Source organism: Corvus brachyrhynchos, unplaced genomic scaffold, assembly GCF_000691975.1.
Source record: "Corvus brachyrhynchos isolate BGI_N302 unplaced genomic scaffold, ASM69197v1 scaffold126, whole genome shotgun sequence".
Taxonomy (NCBI): Eukaryota; Metazoa; Chordata; class Aves; order Passeriformes; family Corvidae; genus Corvus; species Corvus brachyrhynchos.
In genome coordinates this window covers 7,828,366-7,852,373 of record NW_008239283.1, presented here as the reverse complement: position 1 = coordinate 7,852,373, position 24,008 = coordinate 7,828,366, and the positions used below count along the sequence as shown (strand labels likewise).

General features: G+C 39.4%; 1 protein-coding gene across 2 annotated transcripts in view; it reads right to left on the bottom strand.

Annotated features, from left to right (window-relative positions):
• MYLK (myosin light chain kinase) overlaps positions 1-24,008 on the bottom strand; it is a 197,406-nt gene that overhangs the window by 107,179 nt on the left and 66,219 nt on the right. Inside the window, exons 3-10 of one of the 2 annotated variants that reach the window (XM_017740149.1) lie at positions 15,478-15,685; positions 13,782-13,830; positions 11,101-11,266; positions 8,246-8,411; positions 4,903-4,939; positions 2,559-3,133; positions 680-883; positions 410-544 (exon numbers count right to left, since the gene is read on the bottom strand). In XM_017740149.1, coding sequence (XP_017595638.1) covers positions 410-544; positions 680-883; positions 2,559-3,133; positions 4,903-4,939; positions 8,246-8,411; positions 11,101-11,266; positions 13,782-13,830; positions 15,478-15,685 — 1,540 coding nt within the window. Of the gene's footprint in view, positions 1-409; positions 545-679; positions 884-2,558; positions 3,134-4,902; positions 4,940-7,748; positions 7,911-8,245; positions 8,412-11,100; positions 11,267-13,781; positions 13,831-15,477; positions 15,686-24,008 lie in introns of those variants that run through there. The other variant, XM_008638240.2, reaches the window with a different exon arrangement.

The window sequence follows — 24,008 nt, the reverse complement described above, 5'->3', positions numbered from 1 at the left end:
CGTGTGACACAGCCCAGGTACCTCACCTGGCACAGCCGTGTCACCAGCAGCAGCACAGCCGTGTGACACAGCCCAGGTACCTCACCTGGCACAGCCGTGTCACCAGCAGCAGCACAGCCGTGTGACACAGCCCAGGTACCTCACCTGGCACAGCCGTGTCACCAGCAGCAGCACAGCCGTGTGACACAGCCCAGGTACCTCACCTGGCACAGCCGTGTCACCAGCGCACCCTGCTGGACACAGGCCAGAACTGCGGCAACACAGACCCTGCTCACATCGCCTTTTGAGCACTCGATGCTCGTGCAGAGGGCTTTCCTCAGGTGTCCCAGCGGGTTGCATTAGGGTGATTTAGAGCACTTTGAGGTGTCAGTACGTTCATGCAGGTGTTGCAGAGCAGGGGATTCCTTACCATTGAGAAGCCATGTGATGTGAGGCACAGGGACCCCTCCCACACAGCACTGCAGCACAAAGTCTTGCCCTTCGCTCACAGTGCATCCTTTCAAGACGCTGGAAAAGCACGGAGCAACCTCTTCAACTTTAGGCCCTTTAAAACCAAAATGAAAACAGTTCCTTTAACTGAAACTGATGAAATTAGCTTTACCACTTAGAGCCTTTTTCTAAGTATGCTTAGACAACCACGGTTTCTAAAGTGCAGATGGGTTCACAAGAGCTTACTTACTTCTGACAGTTAACAACCAGCTGGTGCAAGTCTGGCCTTTGGAGTTGACAGCTGCACAGCTATAAGATCCACTGTCCCTCAAGTAGGCTTTCTTTATCCATAGACAATGAATTCCATCTTCTTCATATATTTGGACATCTTCTCCAGCTTTAATAGGTCGACCTTCTTTGAACCACTCCACATCTGGTTTTGGCTTTCCTGAAACTAAATAATCAGATATTTGGATTTTTGAGAATAGGTATTCATAATTAGTGTTATTTAGTATATATTTATTTAGTATTATTTACTTCAGTATAAATTAGGTACACTTTACACTACATAATCATATAGTCCTTAATGGGCAATACAAAAAACTATTGTCAGGAAGATAGTTTGATATTTTTGATCTTCTAAAACTTCTTGGCCAGTCCATCTTTTAAAATAACAAATATTTGGTAACCTGAAAAACCATATCTGAAAAAAATCTTCTGTCTGAAAACTGTTCTTCTAAAAGTCACAGACAAAATGGATGTGAAACTGAAACACAGAAGTCTGTCTGAACACAAACCTTTCTTTACTCAGCACTGACACAGGTTGCCCAGAGAGGTTGTGGAGTTTCCCCACCCAGGAAATATTCAAAGGACACCTTGGTACAGTCCTGGATGTGCCTGAGGTGAGGCTGCACAAGCAGGGAGAAGGGCCAGTGAAAGCAATCCTGGTCAATCTCCAGAGAGGATTCTCAGGGGAGTTTCTCGGATTACTTACTAAAGTGCATTAGGGACATTCCACTGTGACCTCCCTGCAGACACCCTGCCTTTGCATGTAAGAGTTTGTGCTTTGGGTCCAAAGCCAAATGAGAAGGCATTCACTGGCTTCAATAAAAACTGGATGATTGCCTTTTTTCTCTACCACAAGAACTGTATTTCCCTACCAAACAAGGTCATGAATTAGCTAAAGCTTGTAAAGTGTGTGAGATGCTCTGACAGAAAACTACTAAAATTCACATTTTTAGTAGTATACCTGAAAAATAAACTATTCAAAATGTGCCAGGATCTTCAGAATCTTTTCTCCACTCCACACACTCCGGAATTCCGATAGAAATCATATTCAGTACTCATGGGGCAAGACTTACCAAGAAATGAAATAAATTACCATGGTGTTGTGTGATTTGTTTTGGGTTTGGGGTTTTTTTTGCCTCTAGAGAAATAAAAAAAACAACAATTTCTTCCTCATTTATGTGAACGCTTTAAAGTGCAAATGTTATTAAAAAAAAAACCACTAGAAAAATGCTTCCAGATTATTTTCTAAAATTGCAATTAAGAAAAAAAAAGAGAAGTGTTCCAAGTCTACTACCTAGATGCAGCAAAATGTAGCTCTCATTACTCTTCTGAGAGGTTAAAACCCATTCAAATTCTGTGGAACAAACTCTAAACCTCACTTTTAATTCTGACTTTATCATTTCAGATGTTAGGAAGCACTCAGATCAGGCTGACCAAATATGAGACATAAAAATAGATGCCTCAAGGGACATGCAGTGACTGATTGTATTTTCTTGTCTGATGATTTTTTGGCTCAAGGGTAGTGTAATTAATTACAGATCTTGAAAGTGTGTTCTCTTGCACCCTCATATAAGAGGGCCTAAAACTACCTCCTAGAAGGAGCAGCATTGGTTACATCTGGGAAACTCCAGATGAGAGAGGAGATGGACACTATGGTATAGGATGGTTTGAAAATTTCACTAAGTGTTGTGGAAACAGCATTGGATTCTGCATCTATTTCCAAAAGGCTTTAGGAGGAGAACAACTTCCAAAGAAGGAGGAATTACTTTCCACTTCCATGCACAGAAAGGGAACCCCTTTCCAACTAATCCCAGGGGCTGGGATAATTTTCATGCCTTTACCTTTGCTCTTGAATTTAATCTCCTGGCCTTCTGATGCTTCCAGGCTCTGTGGATGGATCTCAAACTGAGGGGGAATTCCCAGGGACTCCCTCGTCTCCTCCATTACAGACCCCAGAGCTCCAGACCTGTTTTCTGCTTCTCTGGTCCTGGGACTGACATGCCCTGTTAGAGGTGGAGTTTGTTGAGCTGACATCAGGAGCTGCACCGCCCTTTTCCTGTTTTCACCCTGTCTGATGGAAGTGGCCTGGGGTTCTGGCTTTGGTTCTGGTTGCAGTTTGACAGATTGTAGTGTGATGGTGCTTGAAGTTTTCTGCAAGACCTGAGGTCCCTTTTTTCCTTCTTTATGTTCTTGAGAAGACAGTGCGTTGGTTTCTTGGTGCTGTACTTGCTTACTTTCTTTGGCTTCTCTGGTGATGTAAAAGGACTCTTTCTTTGCTGACACCCTGTCTTTGGTTTCAGCCATGAGTTCTGTGCTGCTGGATTTCAGCTCTTTAGCAATCCCATTGCTGGTTGCCTGTTTAAATTCTGAATTTTCAACAGCTTTAATGGTTAATGTGGTTGGTTTCGATGGCATGCTGAAGGAAAATAAGAAGTTTGGAGATATAAATATATAAGCCCTTAGCAAGAAAGTGAACTGATTAGCCTTTAGCTTCTTTCACACAGATCAAGAACATGGGTCAAGGAGGTGAAGTGAAAAGCTTCATAAAATGAAAACAGGGCTCAGACACTATCTCAACTCAGGAATTTCGGGATACAAGTCCACTGCTCAAGTTCTAACATGTTCTGTGAGTCAGACATTAACCTTGCATGCACTGCTTTGGATGGGAAGCAATTACATGAGATCTGAATGACCATGATGTAACACTACTTGATGCTTTAATAAATTGAGGTCATGTACAATCATAGCTCAAAATGTCACATAAAATACTTCCCTAAAGGGAAATGAAAATGTAAATTCTGAAGTGATTTTACTATTTCTAATTGTGGTGTCTTGTAATTTAAGTAACTTCAAAACAAGACTGATAGGACACTTGACCAAAGTCTAGGGGAGGGAGAAGGGGTATTGGCACATTAAAAACTTGACTGGATGTAACAATATCAGCTATGGATTTATTAGGAAGAGTTTCTCAGAATTACAATGGATCTGCTGCTCAGTATTTTGGGGGCACAAGAGTCGCTGACTAACTGGGGACTTGAATCTAAATCTCCTTCACTGAAGGTGACTGCTTTGATCCCTAAGCTATCACCTGTAGAGCACTGTGTCTGTGTCTCACACTTCCACAGTATTACTCCAAGGCAGAATGGGAACACATTTGAAATAAATGCAGTAATTTCCAGCCCAACTCTGTTTTGCTACACTTGGTGCCATTAACTTATTCTCTTAGGGAGACTTGTGATATTTATTGGGGTACTTTCTTCAGCTGGAGTTTGATGTACTGTTTGAGATTTGTAGTGACAACTGTAAGACTTCTTCATTTTACCAAATGTCTTTTTTTGTGAATAAATGATGGAGGATGCAGAACTACTGTGGAGAACCACATGCATGGGGAGTTCTGCCTGCAATGCAGTTTCATTTATACTAAACTTACTTTCAAGTATGTTCCTAAAAATCACACAGATCTGAAAAACAGAATAGCACAGCATTTTCAATTCCACTTTGCAGTTAGGACAATGTGAACATGCCATTTTGAAATCTCACCCAGGGCATGTGAGGACAGATGAACATCCCAATGACTATAAAAAAACTGGCCTTCTTCAAAGTGTCTTACACAGACAGCCCTGAACTTTTCATTCCTGCATTTTCCATTCATGAAGAAAAGTAATTTTATAAAATAATTTAAAAATTTTAATTTTAAAAATCATGGTAAAGGCCTAAATATTAATTTTTTCTTGTTACTTTACCCCTACATTTGTATGTATTTTCAGACAACAGCAAAAACCACGGCCATACCATGTTTAGTTTATGACAGGAAAGAACAGCCAGCTCAGTACTGACAAGGTGCACTCAGGCTGTTAACTCCAAAAAGGAAGTTTGACCCTCTGGTACAGTGTAGAATTTCTGCCTACATAGCTTATTTTAAAATTTTGCTTTCCTGGAGCAGACCAGAACTCTGTATTTCATAATGTTGCCACCAGTTCCACCAACTATTTCCTACAAGTCTACCAGGACAGCTGATTTGGGCAGCAAGAGAGAATCTTATTCGAAGCAAACACTTTTCTTAGTTCCAAATACAGACAGACCCTCCAAAAATTTATCACTTTGTGAAGAAAGCACATGCAGTAAATATCAAAATTAGTGCACTGCAATTAAATAGCCAGAGAAAATACTGTAGTAAAAACATACCAAGGTGGCTGAGTGTATGTGTCAGTCTTATCTGGACCTGAAACATAAAGGAAGAAACAGGTAACTTACACACACAATACTGTACACAATTCCAAAAATTTGGAAGACTTTAAGCAAAAAATATACTTAAGAACCTTCACTCTTTCAATTTTCAATCCATTGAAGTCAAGATTGACTATCACCACACCTGAAATTGATAGGGACAACAGGAAGCTGCTCAGCTGAAACACAAAGAGGTCTTGGTCCATTTTGAGACATTGCTGAGTCATGTTCTCACAACCCTGCAGAACTAAAGGTTCAGTGAGCCTCAAGAGCTCTATGTTGGGGGAGAGCAGTAAGGAAGAGATTTCAACTGGGAAGCAGCTTATCAAATCTTATGATAACTCCACAGAGTTTGTAGAGGTGGAGAGAGACAAACCAACCATCAATCAGTCCTACACCTGAGGGTGCTCACAGTGAAACTGCAGCTGTCTCTGGCTAAAACACAGAACCAAGTCAACAGGAGTAAGACCTCCCAAAACCTGGACCCACCTGTAAACATTTACCAACCCATTTGCTGTGTAGCAAGAATTATCACCTTTAACATGAAAAACAAAAAAGCTAATGCATCACATTTCTTAACTTTGCAATACCACCAAGAAATCTGGGAACATGACTGGGCTATATTGATTTGCCAAGGTGCCTCATCAGATGCACTGATAAAACTGAGCACATATTTACCCACAATCAGTCTCCTAATTTGTAATCCTCCATGACAGTGTTTGTTTCTCTTGGGGGCAGCATGAGATAATGAATAGTTGTGAGGAGAGAAATACCATTCTAGGTCAAATACCAACCACATCTCTCCATTACCCCCTAATTAACATTTCAGGATGCAATTTGTTTTCTCCTGGTCAGATCAAAGCTGCACCTACACTGTTGTCAGCTGTGAGACTAGAAACTACAGTAGAAAGACATGTAATAATGTATTTGCAAGATAGCAAATTTTTTAAGTCACCAACAAGCACGTCATAAAAAAGCTTTCAGAGTCTCTGCCTCAGGGAAAAGATAAAATCATGTGATGGATGATATCCTGATTTCCACTGTGTTTTACAAGCAAAAATCCACATCTAAATGCTTGGACTTGCCAAGCCATTTGGAGCGACCTAATGAATCTATTTACACACAAAAGTTGCAGTGAGAGAGGGAAAAACCCATTGACCTAATTTCAATAAACCTTCCAATAAACAGAAGGTTGAAATAACAGAAATATTGAAATTAAAACTGAAAAGACTGGATAAATGCAGGAAAGGAAGCTTCATAACTACTGGTTGTAGACAAGAAAATACCATGCAACCCTGTCAATTAAAAGAATATTTCCTCCTCCCTCTTCACCTTCCACTCAGAAAAAAATACAGCTACTGGAGGAAAATATCTATATATGAGATTGCATGTCTTTGAAAGAAAATGTAGTAATTCTGAACCACTTGATTGTCTGCTAACATCTTGCAGCAACTCTGACAACCTGATTTAATGGATAATGAAAGAATTAGGTATTATATATTGTGGTCAGGTAAGTGGAATCATCCAATTAATCAAGAGCACTGCAAAAGAGTGCCCTTTTTACCGACCCGCACTAATCCAAGAAAGAATGCCCACATTATTCAGAGATGTGGTCAGCATCTGTAGCAAACGTATACCACAAGTGACTTTGTGACCCCAGTTCCACATCATCTCTCAAGGCAGATGTAGCCATTACAGAACAGAAAGCTCACCACTTCAGGGAGAGCAATTAGGGATCGAGTTTTATGTTTAGATAAAAGGCTTATTGAAAGGAACAGCCCTTTCTCTAAAACTACCATTGAACAGGCAAACTACAGAAGCTTCTTCTACAGTGGCTTCATCAGGTCAGACCTTACAGATAAAAAGTACAGCTTTAAGTTGTAGAAAGGTTAGCTGTGGTTCTGAGCGTACCAAACGTACATCCACTTGTTATTTATACTCTTGATACCTTACAGAGTGACAGCATTGATGTGAAACCTAAAGTCTTGCAACAAAAAACTCACTGCTGGCTGCATATGTAACCCATTGACCTCATGACTGCAGTTGAAGCCAGCAGCTGTGGTTTTAATTATTTAATTGGGTCCAGTGACTGCTTACCCCCTGACTGATGAACTTCCTCTTTAGTGTGCTTGCTGAAGGCTGTATGATTTTGAGGCTGATGCAAAGGGCACCCTAAGAAGCATCAAACTTCAAGATGAGCTGTATATGATAATGAATGTATGGAACAGAACATCCTACTTATACAAAGATATTTGTTTCCTTAACAAGCAGTGAAATAGGCAGGGTTGGGAGTTGAGAAGCCTGAATTTCAATCTTACTAACTTGGGGTTTTTTTCTCTCTCACAATTTAGAATTATGCTCCTTTACTTTACTTTCTTAGTTCTACAAATATAGATAGAATTTTCCCTCCCATAAGGGAGATAGTATAAATGTGCATCTTGTGGTAGTACTCAACAAATACAAAATTAATTCTTGATTATTATGACAAGTTCCAGCTTCCATATGCTGAAATTCAAATCTATGTTCAAAACATAGAAGTCAAAATCACAGTAAAAGTGAAGAGGTGTTTTTAAAGGAAACTGTTACAAAGCACTTGGATAACCTTTTTTCCCATGAACCAACACAACATTTACAGTTGTAGCACACTCCAAGTTATCACAGCATCATTTAGTGAAAAGAGAGAGAGAGAAGAAAATAATGGGAGAAAGTCAACGTTTCTTGTGAATGTCGAGAACACAACCAGATAAATTTTAAAGGAATGTCTGTGGCTCACTTTTCTCTCTCCTGCAAACCCTTTGCTGTACCTTGAACGGTGAGCTCTGCAGACACAGATGCCTTCCCAGCGCTGTTCACCACTGTGCACGTGTAAATTCCTGAATCAGCAAGCTGAACATTCTGGATCTCCAAGAACTGGATGCCTGTTCTCTCATACATGTTGAGACGCTCATTTTGCTGCAACTGAATATCACCCTGCAAATATCACAGGATACCATGAGACAGCAGCTATTGTTAAGAGAAGGGGAGCAAGAATTTTTTAGTAAAACATTAAGTCAAAATGCCTTTCTCCTATCCTTTAGCCAAATTCCTTCTATGAATAATACTCATATGGTAGAAACAACACAACATTTACAGTTGTAGCACACTCCAAGTTATCACAGCATCATTTAGTGAAAAGAGAGAGAGAGAAGAAAATAATGGGAGAAAGTCAACGTTTCTTGTGAATGTCGAGAACACAACCAGATAAATTTTAAAGGAATGTCTGTGGCTCACTTTTCTCTCTCCTGCAAACCCTTTGCTGTACCTTGAACGGTGAGCTCTGCAGACACAGATGCCTTCCCAGCGCTGTTCACCACTGTGCACGTGTAAATTCCTGAATCAGCAAGCTGAACATTCTGGATCTCCAAGAACTGGATGCCTGTTCTCTCATACATGTTGAGACGCTCATTTTGCTGCAACTGAATATCACCCTGCAAATATCACAGGATACCATGAGACAGCAGCTATTGTTAAGAGAAGGGGAGCAAGAATTTTTTAGTAAAACATTAAGTCAAAATGCCTTTCTCCTATCCTTTAGCCAAATTCCTTCTATGATAATACTCATATGGTATAAACAAAAAAAAAAAATTGTGTCCAAAATTCTGTAATTCATATCTTCAGGAGGCTTTCTTTTTCCTCTATTTTTCCACCTACTCATCTCAGTTTGGTTTTGGAGTTTCCCTGTTTATTATACCCAGATTCCTAGAAAAAATTATTTTCATTGTATGTGGGCTCAAGCCAGTTTTATGTTCCTGTTTGTTCCAGGAAGTTAAATGCTTTTAAGCAAAAGCTTCCAAACTGGAGAGTAGTTCTCTATCCCTCAATAGTTACACTGGAGTTAAATCCAAAGATATGGCTGTGAGGCAAGAAGAAATGTGTGTAGGTCTGTGTTCTCTGTTACACAGAGTAGATGATCACAATGATGATTTTTACCTTTAAATTCTACAAAGCAATTGACCAATACCTCATTTGTGAGCACATCAGTTCTTCTGCTTCAGCAGCAGCCATTAAGAATGAGTGCCTTGCTATCAGACACCACAGTTTCTCCCATCCTAAGTTTAGGAAGGGAAAGCCTACAAAGCTACAATTTTACTTGGGCAGTAAACATTTGAGAAACATCAGTGTTTACAGACACTAATTCTTGAAGTCTATCAACTTACTGCTATCTGGGTGCTGTAGGTCCTAATGGAATTTTTAAAAGCTAGCTCACATCAGGGGGTTGGTGATGATACAGAAGCTTCTGTTCCTTGCAACTTAACAAGTAAGAAAATTGGAAAGAAAACAATAAGCAAAGTAAGATGTTTACAAACAGGCTTATTTATTCATTCTGAAAAGTGCAATTTTACTTGTTGATAAAGCTTCCATGCTGTAAGGAAGATGATCATCTATTAGTCCTGCAGTAGCCAGAAGTGGTCCAGCAGCCATGTAAGTTCATTGCTGTGAGGCACACATTGTAGAAGGTGATAATCAATGGCAAAATATATAATATAACCTCCAGCAAACTGCAAAAAATGTATGGAGAAGTACCAAAGTGTAGATCCAAACTGCTGGATTGGTAGTCCCTACGTCCTGTTTACCACACAGCCCAAACCAAGAGAGCTGAGTGACAAATCCTGTTTTGCACAGAGCTGCATGTCTGGAAAACCTGAGCGAGCCTGGTGGGACTGGAACCAGGCTGTGGTGGAGCAGCTGCACTGCAGAGTCCCAGAGAGCCAGTAGCTTCCCACAGAACTGAGGGCAGCTGGAAGGGGAAGCAGACTCCAGATGGAGCCACCAGCTGAAGGAGATGTCAGTGAGTGCTTCCACAGCAAGAGGCTGCCTGTGTTGGGGATGTACCCTGACATTCTTGTATTACAGACAAGGCTAAGTCTGGAATAAAGCAGAAAATTACTTGGAAGCATTTCCCTGTTCTCTGAGAAGTTTTCTGAGGTGGTTTTGGCTTCTTTCCTCTCCCCCCCCAAAACCTGGAGATACGAAGAGAAAATGGAAGCACTGATAAAAGTTGAGTTTTTTTCTGTTGACTGGACATAATTGTCTGTTGAAGGCTGAAGGGGAGCAGGATGCCATCAGAGCAGTCATATATTTGCTCTTCCAAATTAAAGAAAGTAACTGTAATCCTCTAGAATACTGACAGTTTCAGTAAAAATGGCATAATCAGTGTAATATTTAGCTATCACATGAAAGCTCTCTCCTTACAAACAAAAAAATATGTTTGGAGGTCTTGTGTATGCCCAAAGGGACACTGGGACTTAAGACTTCAATGTTTTTTCAATAGTCTACTGATTTTTAAATATTGCTCATATATATGTCTTTTCTGTAAATGACAGATACTCACAGTTCCCAATTTTACTGCAGGTCTGAAGCTGACAGCTGCTTTTCATATCTCCTATTTTCTGTCAGACACTTTTCTCTTACCAGTGTTTTAGCAGAGGCCAGACTGAAACCATTGAACAGTTGTTCATCTGACTTGAATTTTTCATTTTTAATTTGCAAAAAACAGTTGTGTATACCAAACCCCAATCATATCTGTTAATTCCTAAACAGTTATTTTTCTTTTCAATACAATTTAATTTCTTTGCAAGCATCATCTTCAATATAATGTACAGGTAAAATTCAATGTGAATGGTACAGAAAAGGAAGTCTATGACTGAGACATTGACCTGGAACTTGGGAAATACAGTTATAATTTTCACAGCTGTCAGAGACTCCTCTGTAACCACAGTCAAAGTGTTAATTCCCTGCAGACCTTCCCTATAAACAGAGGTAGAGGTAATATTTTCATTCTTGTCCTTTGTCCATTTCCCTGACCTATTTAGTAAGGTCTTTGGGCAAGTACATCCCACACTTGGTATTTTTTAATGGAAGCTGGATGTAGTTCAGTGCTTTCAGATGGTTTTTGTAGAAATATTTTCAACAATGAGACATATAAGGGAGAAGTTTAGACTGAGAAGAAGCACTATCATCTTTTTAAGTTTATTCAGCATAAAAATGAGGAAGAAAATGGCTCTCCTTGTATGTAAACTCTCACCATGATCATTTGGACTGTCAAGTCCATTTCATCCTTTCACGTCACAAAATTTCAAAAGAGACTGAAAACATAAACTTTTGGGGAAATCATACCTTAAACCAAGTTACTTGAGGGTGAGGTCGTCCTGTTATTTTACATGAGAATTTGCCTGTTTGGCCTTCACGCACAACAACTCTGTTGGGTTTTGTAGCAAACTTGGGTGGACTTTCTCCCCAGATGCTTGGCCTCTGCTCCACAGATGGAACAGCAAGTCTTCCCCTGGAAAGGAAATTGACATTCTGGTTTTACAGAGGAGCTGGAAGCTGTTGTGGTTAGAGCACATGTCAGAAAGCATCTTAGACCAGTGGTCTACCAACAAGGGTATATAATTTATGGCAACCTAAACTGTAGTTGCAAAATATTTTTCTTGGCCAGTGGAAGAAATGGAAATGCTGGGGATGACTGCTCTTGACTCCTCATGCAACTAAAATGTGTTATCTTATGCACCCTCATCTGGCATACACAGAACAGATCTTGGAGAAAATTTAAGTTGTTTATAAGCAAAGCTGGGCAAACCAAAAGATAGGAAACACTGTATTCATTTAGTTTTCTCCATTTTCTGTTTTTTAGTTGCCTCCTAAGAGTTTATTTGTGCATGCTTGTTCACTGTTCACAGGTTTTTATCGTGTAATTTGTTTCGCTTGTGAGTGCAATTGACACAGTAATTTCTGATTTATGAATCAGAACCTTGGTTTTGCAACATTTCTGACATGTCCTGTAAATATTTTTGGTCTGGGGAAGACTTTTATTTGTAGTCTCATTTGCTACATTGTTTGCAAAGCAAACATGATAAGGGCAGAAACCCAAAGTACACCTGTCCCAGGTGAATTACTGTTAAGTGTAAATGCCCAGCTCTACTTACATGGCTGGCACAGCTGGGAAATGACATGTGGGATGAAACTGAAGTTGCATCAGTGACTGCAGTCCGAAACTGTAAACAGTTACCCAACCATAAAACATCAAGCAGTATTATAGCATGAAAAAACCCAAAAAGGTGCAGCTTCAGGTCTGTAAATGTCAAAGGGAACACACTCACTCTTTGCTCTGAGCCTTGGTACAACAGACACATTAGCAGATGGCAGATGGTGATTTTGGGTTTTTTTAAAAACATTTAATTTCAAGCAAACTGAAGCATTTTCAAGATCTTCTTTTCCAGATGGCCTTTTACCACATGCAAGTAAGATGTGTCAATACTTCACCATTTCTGCCAGGTGTCAGATACTAACAGAGACTGCATCGCCTTAGTCCAAGGTGCTGCCAAGACATGGTGGTTGCCATTTGGGCAGCTCGAGGTTTCTAAGCAAGAGATGATACCAATGAAAGGATTTACACGGACAAGAGGACCAGCAAAAAGTATTGAGAGAAGGGTGATTTTAACATGCTAAAATGAAAATCACTTTATCATATAATTAAATATCTGATAGCTTTTAATGTCATCTCCCTCATACTACCACTAAAGAAGAACAAAATTTGTATTAAAGAAGTTTTTCAGTAACCATCTTTACAAGGTGACTCTATATATCTATACACACAGCATAGGAAAAGAAAATCAACTACTAGCTGGCCTACAGCTTTATGGCTGGTTCCTAGACATGAAAAAATGGAAAGGTATAATGTATATTTTTTTTCTTTTCCCTTCTCCTACCACAGAATTATTAATACTGAATATGAGGAAAACACAGGAACATGAAAAGTGAGGACAATCACTCTAACTCTCTGCAATGCAATGGATTAGGATAGTGCTTTGTAAAGTCTGAATATACAGCAAAACCTAACAGTAACTGTCCTTTCTTGTTTTGATTATTTATCCTGTGTGTATGTCTGTAGCTTATTTGCAATACAGAATTTATCATGTAAAAGCCTTCCTGATTACTCAGTTTTACTTACCATTTTCACTGTTGTAATCTCAGTTAATGTTAAAATTCAAAACAAACATAAAAAATGTTCATATCAATGATGAAATTAAAATCTCCTGTTTTAACTATCTGTATTCTGATCAGTAACATAATCAGAACATGTATTTTTGTCTACATCTAGAGCTACTCAGTGCCAAAAATATAAATCAGAAAAAATTATGCTTATATCCAAACTACTTATAAAGGAATTAATTCAGCTTTTGGAGGAATTAGGCCTAGGGCTTTTAAAACAGTGACATTCATGTAATTGTAAATGCTTACTGAAGTATAGAAAGTACAAGTAGGTTTCTGTGTGCCAGCTTACATCACCCCATCAACTTGTTCTTGGTAAAGTTACTCCAAACCAGAACAATTATTTCTTCTGGAATACAGTTTACCCACTGTGTTGCTTGGAAATACTTAAATTCTGTGTGAGAGAATGCTGATTTCAGTTGCTTTTATTTCTTACTGGTGACTCTTAAAGCAGTATTTGCTCTGGCCTTAAAAAAAGGCTGTTGGGTCATGGAAGTTGTGGGGAAGGATTCTTGAATATCAGAGAGCAGAGAAGAGGGTGCAAAATCACAGCAGAGGAAGGTGCAATATTTAGGTATCAGCTGGATGTTCTGTTTTCAGCCACATTAATTCCTCAGTCAACATGCTGGAGCAGTAGCTGTACATCCTCCTGACTGCCTCAACAATTCTGCTAAGCCAGCAGCTCTCACGGTAGCTATTCTGCTTGGGATAAATGGAGACTTTTAGAAAGAGTAATTTTCCTTGTTTTCCTACCAAAATATATTTAAGTGTCTGTTAAACAATATCCAAGCCAGTAGACTGCTTACCCAGAGGTTTTGGCGCTGGATGGCAGGCTGTATTTCATCAAGGAGTTTCCTGTAAGCATAGGACAGAAAGACAGGAAGTCAGAAGTTTTGTCAAGACCACTGGGAATTACAGATACTAAAGACTATGCAAAATATATATTTCTTCAGGTTTGAAACATAAAGGAGGAATGCAACACCTGCAGTATAAGGCTATGTTATCTGTAGTTCAAAGCTAGGCTCTCTAATTTCAAAACCAAGCTTTATCAGAGTTACTGTCTAACCCCCGGCTTCAGTTGTAACAATGCTGCAGATTATTCATGAAACAATACTTTTTAACCAAGGGGATGAAACACTGTGTCTAATTCCTACAGTGCGCCAGTACTTCAGATTAAGATAGCAGGAGGTTTTTAGACTGTGAAAGAGGTCTTGCTTTACTTGGTTGGGTTTTCAGTCCTGTGCTAGCCCAAGGTACCTCGCTGTAGATGACACGGCGCGTCTCTCGCTGCCGAGCGCAGGAGGGAGATGCCGCGGGAGCCCAGCGCCATCTGCTGCACACACAGCCCGACCCGGGGGACACCCGGAGCCGCAGCAGCGGACACACAGCGCTGGGGCTGTGAAAAAACACCTGTTCTAGAGCCTTACAAGAGCCCACATCACTGTCAGACAGGACAGCCATGCTGATGGAAAGACTAGATCAAGTTTCAGGCACTTATTTTTCAAGCAGCAGGCAGCCCCACGTGGTTATCTTTGCTGAGAACAGAAAAAAAAAAAAAAAAAGAAGAATCTGTGCTTTGCTATCTTGATGCATAAAGGGATTTTAGAACAAAGACCGTATAATTCTTAGACTCTGAGAAATTCAGTCATTGGGTACTGCCCCGAAGTCGTTTTAAACTGCAGCAAAGACCAGGTCAGAAAAACGGATATAAAAGCAACTTTTAAAAATTTCTTCACCTCCGTGTAAATTATCATTCATAAAGTTGTCCCAACTTAAAACAAGGGGAAAAAATATTTCACATAACTTTTACAACAGAAGGCAGTAGCAATCATGCCAGATCTATGCATATTTCAGTATGTACTCTGAAGAGATTTGAGGTTTTGACTCTGAATAAACCCAAACACTGATTGTTTCAGGACTGCTGCAGATATTTTCTTTGCTTCAAGAACTCAACACAAAGTTGTGACCTGAGAGGTTTTGATATTCAACAGATCTCTGACATGACCAAACTGCAAGAGAGAAGCAGTACAATTGATTTCAATCATTCCCTGGCTTTGTGTCACTCTTTAAATTTTAACTTTGGCTGTTTGCATCTATCTAATATGCAGATGTGCTCTTAAAAATTCCTGGGTTTGATCTTGGCTGTTTCTTGTGTGACATTAAGCATGCAGTTACAACCAGGCATGCAGCTTAGCAGTTTCTGTCCTGCGTGGTGACTTCCATGAAAATTACAAAGTTTAGAACAAAGTCTTTAAGGTTAGGAGTTTTGTTTCCTGCACATCATCACCCACACCTGAAACAGAACTCACACTTAATCTAACTGTAGACGTGTAGTTCCCTGCACAATATCTTAACCTGTGAAATGCAGTAAATGAACCTTACTCTTGTATCAATGAGAAAGGACATGTGTACAGCTGGGATTTTAACCCAACTGTTTAACACACCTTGTTCCTTTACTTAAACTCTATAATCATCACAACAACAGTGTAAGAATCTTCTTACCTTCCACTGTCAGTTCCACAGTCACTTGACGAACCCCACCATCATTTGCAGCCTCGCAGGTGTATTTGCCACCATCACCTTCCTGCACACCTTTGATGACCAAGCTGAACACCCCCCGGATGCTGCGGTCCACGACACAATGGTCTCCCTCTGGGACAGGATGCCCATTTCTGTACCATGTGATCTGTGGCTCAGGGTAGCCTCTGACCTGGAAAGATGTGAGAGAGAGAGGAGAAAGAAGATAAACTTCACAGATGATGTTATCAGGAAGAAATGTTGGACATTTAGCAATGCAGTGGAAAGTTCTTGACGCAGGAGCTGTTAAAGACATATTTCTTCACAAGCCAAATGGCAGAAGATAATGAAATGAAATGAAATGACAAAAACTCTTGGATAAGTCAAAGTTAAAATCATAAGACTAGTCAGGCAGATAGATAGTTATGCAGAAAAATTTCCCACTAGAATGGTTTCTCTGCAAAAACACAGTGATAGTGCCAATGAAGATTCCTGACACCTGGGTCCCCACTGCTCAGAAACTCAAAAAAAAAGGCAGTAATGCTACTACACTTTGCAAGAGTGTGAGGCTCTTGGACCAAATATTTCTAGCATGGTTGCCAAAGATTGGGCTTATAATGAAAATATGTACACAGCCATCTAGTTCTCAAATGTGCTGAGATATAGTATCTCCTGACAATATACAGGCAAAAGATGCAGACACATAGCAAATTTTGTCTTGATCTTCAAAAGCAGGAGATAAGGAGCTGCAATTTGAGAAAGCATCATTAAGGGTCATTCTCATGTTATGGTGGGAGGGGACTATTAGCATGTACACATAGGCACACAAACACAGAGCTCAAAGAGATTTCTGGTCTACCCAAAAGAAGAATTTTTGGCAAAATGAAGCAGTCCTGTTCTCATTAAGTAACCATATTGGTATATCCCTGCTTGCTATGGCATTAATGATACCTTCAGATTTACAGGCAGATCCTCAGCTGGTGTAACTGAGAACTGAGTTACTGATTTGCAATTGAGCTCTTGAAACTTGATGAGGATCTGTGACTTTCTTTAAAAAAAACAGGAAAAGCAGACATACACCAGTTTCCACCAAATAAAAAACTACTCAGGCTATGGTTCTTCCTCTGCTTTGTGAGAAATGCCATCCTCTTTGAGGGTCACTTTAGAATGTGTTAATTGTTAGCATGCTTGCGCAATCATCATAACAACTCCTGATGGCAGTACTCCTTTCCTGTCCCCCCTCTGATATGTCAGCTCTCCATCTTCTGACTCTTTGATCCTTTGCCTACAAGTCATGAAGTAACTGAGTGGATCAAGATGAGCCGGGATGAGTAATAGTCATGGCTGTGTTTGCTCACTGGGAAAGAAGCAATGTTGCCTTCTGAACTACATATCAAAATCTGGCAACTGAGCAGGAAGTCTCTTCAACCTCCAGGTGGGCAAAATATTGATGATCTGTCTTGGAGTGAAGAAGGCTCGGTTGTGGCTTGGGCAAGTTCCTCCCAGCATTCTCCTCTCAGTTTCCAATTCTCATTTCAGCTCTGCTTTCTCTGACTGCACAGCACTTACTTTCCAAACTACGATCTTTAGCCAAACCTTACCCATTCTTAAGTTCTCTTCTTTAAAACCTTTCATTTTTAATCCAGCCCCACCTCACTCCAGCTGGGTTTCTCATCTGCTGCAGCTTAACCTACAACTGTCAGAAATTTTTTGTCTTTCCTTTAAATCTTTAGGTATCAGTTCAGACAAATTAGTTTTGCCAGTGATGTGGTGACCTCTTCTCCCTGTCACTACTTACTCAATATTAAGGACATTAGCATTTGCCAAGAGCTGAATATGCTGAATAAACTGGAGAAACTTTCCCCTTCTGGTATAATTTCTCAAATTCTTTCTGAGTCTATCTTAAACTAAGCAAAAGCGATGTTCCATGGAGTACAAATTGTGGGATCCTGCACAATGGGGAGCTGATTCCTGTTTAAAAATGCCACAGCATTTTTCTAAAGCTCTTTGTGGCCACGTCTTTTTCCAGTGCTTTCTGAAAAACAGCAGCTCCTGCTCATCCCAGACCCCTCACCCTACTCCAGCATATTGATTTGGTGCTCCTTTGGAGCACAGGCTCCAAGGAATATCCTTCTCAGCACATTTCATTTTCAGAAAAAGGGAGTTGTGAAGCATCAATATGAGATTGCTACAATACTGTAACTCCAGGTAGTTGATAATGTGCTCACTGTCACAGAAAGTGACTTGCAGCAAATAACTGTTTCATACTATTAACATGTCAATGCCCTCATACCTATCTTTTCATTCTAGACTGAGAAACCAACAGAGACATTAAGTGATTTACCCAAAGCCAGAGAGTATATTAGAATGGTGTTACCACTTCTCATTTTTACTTTACTATATATTAAGATTTACTTGAAATATTTGAGGCAAAAGTGTTTTCAAACTGATGTATCAAGTATATACCGTACAGTAAAATAGAAGAGTAGCACTTCAACTGATGTGACCTTCAACCACCTTTTCAGTGGTTCTGTCTTCACATCACAGCCTCTTTATTAGCATTAGTCAAGCCATATCTGTTTACAGCTGCTGAGATTCTAGCCTGTGAACGAAAGTCATCAATTGCATGTCACCTAATATATTTGCTGTTTTTTTCCAGTTCATAATCAGTTCTTCTGGTGTTTTCATTGAATTGTTCAACCCGTCTTCAAGGTCCCAAGCTTCAAAGGTCCCAAGCATTAACCTTCCATCAGTTGTAACAGGGAACAACTGAGGTCAAAACAATGGGAAATACTTTTCTTCCCTTTTGATTCTGTTTTAAAATATTCTTAAGTCCCTCTTGGACTGCACAAGGCCAGTTTTATCTGACCCCTCAAGCTCTGGTAGACCATGATGTATGTACTTCCAGGATCACATGGCTGAGGGTATTTTTCCATTTCTTCTCTGTGTCTTTATTTTATACTTGCTCTGTTTGTATTACTGTGTTCATCCACACCTCTCCACTGAGGAAATGCCACACCAAAAACTACAAACACAGATAATCAACATTCCATTTCTTTTCAAAAAGTTGAGTCATTCCCTTCCCAAACTCTGATTTTTTTTCTTTTATTTTTTGTCAAAAACGAAATGATGGGAAAGCAGAAGTTTACAGAATTGCTCTGTTGCAAGGATTTATTTCAGGTTTGGGTTTGGAATGTGTTTCAAACTGAGCCAGTCCTCTCTGAAATACACGGTCTTGCCATAAAAGTGTCAGGGACCCTTAAACAAATCACTGGTTACCAGGTTTTGATCCTCATGGATCAATTCCAGAACTGCAGCAGGTTTTATATTCCTCCAAACCTTTCCAGAGCTCACTAAAAACATCTGCCTTGAATAAATCCACACCAAAGAGAAATTTATCTGCTTATTTAATGCCCAGCAGCAGCATGCTATAACCCTTATTTACAACTTGGCCTGTGTGAGTATTGCCAGTCCCAGTGAGGCTGCACCTTCTCTTTACCTGCTCTACTAGAATAACAAGTGGAAAATTGAGAGCAAGCAGCAAATAACCATTGTATTAGCACAAACACGAGTTTTTGAGTTCTTGTCTGGACCCATCAATTGCTTAGAGCCTTCTTGGAAAAGTCTGCTAAGGTAAAACAGTCTTTCTGCTCCATGCATCAACAGCAAGTGGAAAGAGCTGAGAGAACCTCTGGTGTGTGAAACTCACAGAGTTTAGGTTGTTCTGCATCTGAGTGTCTGAGAAAATGCTATTGAAAAGGGATGGTGCTAGGTTCCCAAAGAAAAGAAATAAGGGAGAAAAAATTACAACAGATCAGTGGAAACTGTACAGTACAGGACAGTATTATTAGAAAATGTGCCCCTACAAACTATTCCCTACTGTCACAAACTGAAAGGCATTCAGTGACCACCAATACCAAATACAGGGATCCTTTTTCTTGTTCAAAAGAATGGGAAATATTTTCTAAAACTTGGTCTCTATCTATGCTCCATAAAAGAGGTGTTTATATACCAATTTCAAAAAAACACAGTTTGCCTACTTAACCAGAGCTTCCCTAGCAGTTTAAGGCAATGGGATGCACCCTTTTGGCTCATGCTTTTAACTTCAAAGTCATATCCTGCTTTGTAATAGCTGTTGCTGGACCCAATGAGGTCAACGATGAACATAATCCCCAAAAGGAATCAACCAAAGTGACAATAAACCACAGTGTAAGTGTGAAACACTGATGGGGTGTGTACTGTTCAGTTTGATAGTAACACCTAAAGACTATTAGAAATGATGGCAAACATTACATGACATATTCCAGCACTACATCTATTATACTGGCTGAGGTGTTCAGTGCTTGATGTTAAGGACTAGATAAATGTCCCATTTTGCTCTTTAAGGTCACACAAGCAATGACATCAGGAAGAAAACAGCTATCAAAAGTTATTGGTATGCAAAATCTCCCCAGATTTCATCATGTATAGACAGGCACATCAAAAATCGTACTAAGACTGGCAATCTTACAACTGTTAAGAAGTTGCTATTCAAAATAACTCCCCTCATAGAGATGATTTCATATGCTGAACTATGAATTCACTAATGACTAAAATTCCTTGCAAGAGACAATTCTTCTCCCATGAAATCAGAATTTTAAAACAACCAGATTCTGTCAGCACACAGCATTCACTTGTGCTGCTATTTCTGTAGACTACCTTTGCCTTAAGTCCCCAAAGTCCAGAATTAAGACTTATGTGTGTATAATCTTCAATCATTGAATGAAACAATCAGTTTTATTTGGGTGGTTCAATTAATCTAAAGAAAATTGATTTTGAATATACATTTAAAAGACAGAAATATTGTCTATTCACATGCATGTAGTGTAGTTAGTACATTTACAGTTAGACTGTAGTGTAGTGTCTGGAAGCAACAAAACAACATGAAAACAAAGTTTGGACAACATGGGTAACAAGTCATAAAAGAGGAATGGCAGTAATGAGAATGTTAAATGTTTTCTAATCCATATAGGTGTCTGCAATGCAGAAGGGAATAAATTAATTCCCACATCCACAGTGGGCTGGGCAAGCAATAAACTTTCAAGAGAAATCAGCCAGATGATGTCTGTCAGGAACAGCAGGGGTTTAGCATATTTGGCTGCCTGCCTATCTTAACATTAAGGAATGTCAGAAATCAAGGAAATCTTGAGAAGGCTTTGTAGCCTATTCTCTGTTCAGTGCCCATCTTCAAGAGGAAACTAGTTATTTCTGGGATCTACATCTCAGTAAAGGCAACAGAGATCAGAAGCTGCAAAGGAATAAAATGAGGATAGCCTCAGCTAGAGATGTCAGATGTTACCACTGAGCTCCCAAATACGTGCTTTGGGCAGATCATTAGAAGTCTCTAGAAGGAGATGTCAAGGGAGATGTGGAAAACTGCTCAGAATATCTAAGTCTGACGTTTATTCTGCTGCCTGCAAACCTGGCAGAGCAAATACTCATTACTAGTGAGGAGTAAACTGCTTGCACTTTTTGCAAGACTTAGAGTAATGAGCCATCAGATTGTATCAAGAAAGCAGCAGAAGAAACTCCATTAAATAGCATGACAGATTTTGCAAGTGTAATCCTAATCAAAGAAGTAAAGATACAGGAAAAACCACTGTATAGCACTTACACTTGAAATGTGGTAGAGACTGCATTGTGTGCCTCTTCTTCCACTGTCTAGGTATCAGCAAAAATAGATTATTATTGCCTTTATGGCAAGTTACATATTAGATGGGCTCATCTGAAGGTCATACGGTTGAAGGCTGTCATGCATCCCCAAGAGATTCAATCCAAACAGTAGCAGCTGTTCTGTGGATGTGGCTCATCCTAGGTGCTACAAATAAAGAGGTGTTTCCCATAGTCATCAGAGGGCCAGTGCCCTCTATTTTACTTGAATCAAGAGCCAACAAGTTTTGGCCCTGGACCTTCATCAAAAGACTGAGGGGAATGAAGCACTTGAGAGGAAACTTAGCAGAGGATGCCACACCATAACATACATTCTGTCCACGCAGACAGAGCTGTGCCCTCAAACTAGAGAAAAAAGCCACTTCTTGTTTTAATATTTCATACTGCTTTGAACTCTTAATTTCAGTCTCAGGAAAGAAGTACTATAAAACTGTTGAGACTACAAAATGAACATTGTAACTATAACCCACCTAATAGGTGCTATATTTTGATTTAAAATTAATTTTTATTGTTAGTACAGGTGGGAAACATAGTTCTGGCCAGTGCAACTCTTTTTAAGTCTTGTAACAAAGCTTCTGTTAGGCTCGAGCTGCAGTTTGCTTTAACAAATGAACAGCAGATGTTCCTGATAAAGGAAAGTGGACATGATACATTGTTAAGCTCCTTCTGAGACTTTAAACACACACAAACCATATCTCAAGAATAGTTTATCCCTTTTAAAAGCTTGCTTCTAAAGCAGAGAACTTGCCTGGCAAGGTTAAACATGAAAACGTTAAATATTTGGAGACTTAGCTATGACCTTGCAAACAAAGCGAAAAACCTACCTCTTCTACAGAGCAGTCTAGAATTCACAGTTGTGTCATTAAAGCAAAAATGGAATACAGAGTAGAAGCAAACATGCTCACTTCAAAGCAGTACCTACTGTACGTACAAGAAAAAACAGTGGTCTTTCTGTAAACCTTGGATGTGTTTTATTTTTCTACTTTGCACTCATCCATGCCAAATGGCATTTGATACTTTATAGTCCGAACACCAAACACAAGATCCTTCTACAGATGGCACCCCAAAAATTTTAGTTTTGACTCTTGAAAAGTAGTTCTGCATAATCTATTTATTCAGTATCACACTATTCACCCCCTTTTTGCAGATTGCAAAGGTTCTGAACACTACACATACTGCCACAGGTCTTTAGGGGAATCAGTTTTTATGGTGCTCAGCAGGGAAGAATTTATGACCTATCCATGGAAGACATGGTCTGCTAACTGAAAAGCAGACAGCAGCTGCACATAATTTCTTCTTCAATCTTCTACATTTAATCTTTTTTTTTTTAAATTCAGTGTCAAGATTTCCCAGAGGTGCACAGTGTATTGGCTTTGTGCTCAGTCACCAGAGTATAGCTGTTTGAAAAAAGCATTGCTATCCCAGGTACCATAACCTCAACAAGTGCATTTGTCGTATATTTTTTTCTGAAGGACTCAAATAGGATTTCAGAATAGCACTGGGTGTCAATCTGCCTTGAGTTTATCTAAGTTCAAACACCAGTCCCAATTTATGCAGCTCTTAAGAGAATGTTTAAGCCCTATTTATGTCTTTTGGAATTAATCACATGTACAGGTGTTTTTCCTAAATTAGATTTCATTTCATTTAAAGAATAATTTTAATTGTATAGCTTTTAAAGTAACATTGTTACAGGAGTCTTCAAACAGCCATGAAATAACCTGAGACATGACTCAACTGAAATACAGAACACTGTCAATCTTTCCTGTACAGAGGACATGAAGAGAGCACACTGCATAGAGAAACACATCTGTGGAGCTGGGATGTCAATCACCAACTGAATCAGGGGCTGGAAACATCTGTTACACCAATGGGGGCATTTTCACACAGCTGTTGCTCTCTCAGACTGGCAGAGCTTTTCTGATGCAGCTTTCATAAATCATTCTACCAGCAGCAACATCTGCCTTTTTACTCTCCCCACGCTGTAGCCAGCTGACCTGTAGCCATTAGGTGCGTGACAAGAGTTTTATGCAAACCACCCATAGAGTTCACCTGGACCTTTTCTTCTGCAAGTACAAGTTTTCTGAACTTAATATGAGATTATAGACTGAATCTCTGTCCATCTTTAGATCTTTTTTATATTTGTATGTAGTCATTGTCTGATTTTTCCCATTTTTAAAAAGCCTTCCTCTAGGCTGCCAATTCAAAAGCAGATGCCTTAAACCTTGGATAAAGTCTAGGAGAAAGCTTAGGTTATTTCCTCCCATTTATTCCACCATGTGCAACTTACTGTTATGCCTTAAATAATTAAGATTTCTGCACAAAATCCTATTGCAAAACATCAACTGCTTATTAGCAACAGTCAATAATTCTTTTATCCTGTAGTAATCTGTGAAATTGATAAGCTTTCCTAGCTTCACACATAGACTTTTTAATAACATCTTAGCAGAGGTGACTCAGACAGTACGGCGTACAAATGGCTGTGTTTAACATAAAAATAAAAACCAAGGGCTGAGCAACAACAGTTTAAAAGGAAAACCCTCAAAGCACTAACTGAAATACTAAGTATAAATTGCTGTGATCATAAATTTCTAGTTCAACAGTTCAGGATAAATATTTATAGACATGCTGAGTTCAAGAGAAAGTTTGTGGGCTCACCTCTTCTTTCTAATGCTTTCTCTCAAAACTAAAATTGCTGTGATGTTGGTAAGAGAAACACACGTGCACTCAAAAGTAGCTGTTTAGGTTGTGGAAAAAGTGCTTACTCTGCGTATGCTTTCAATAGAGCTCCACTTAACTGCACTTGCTGT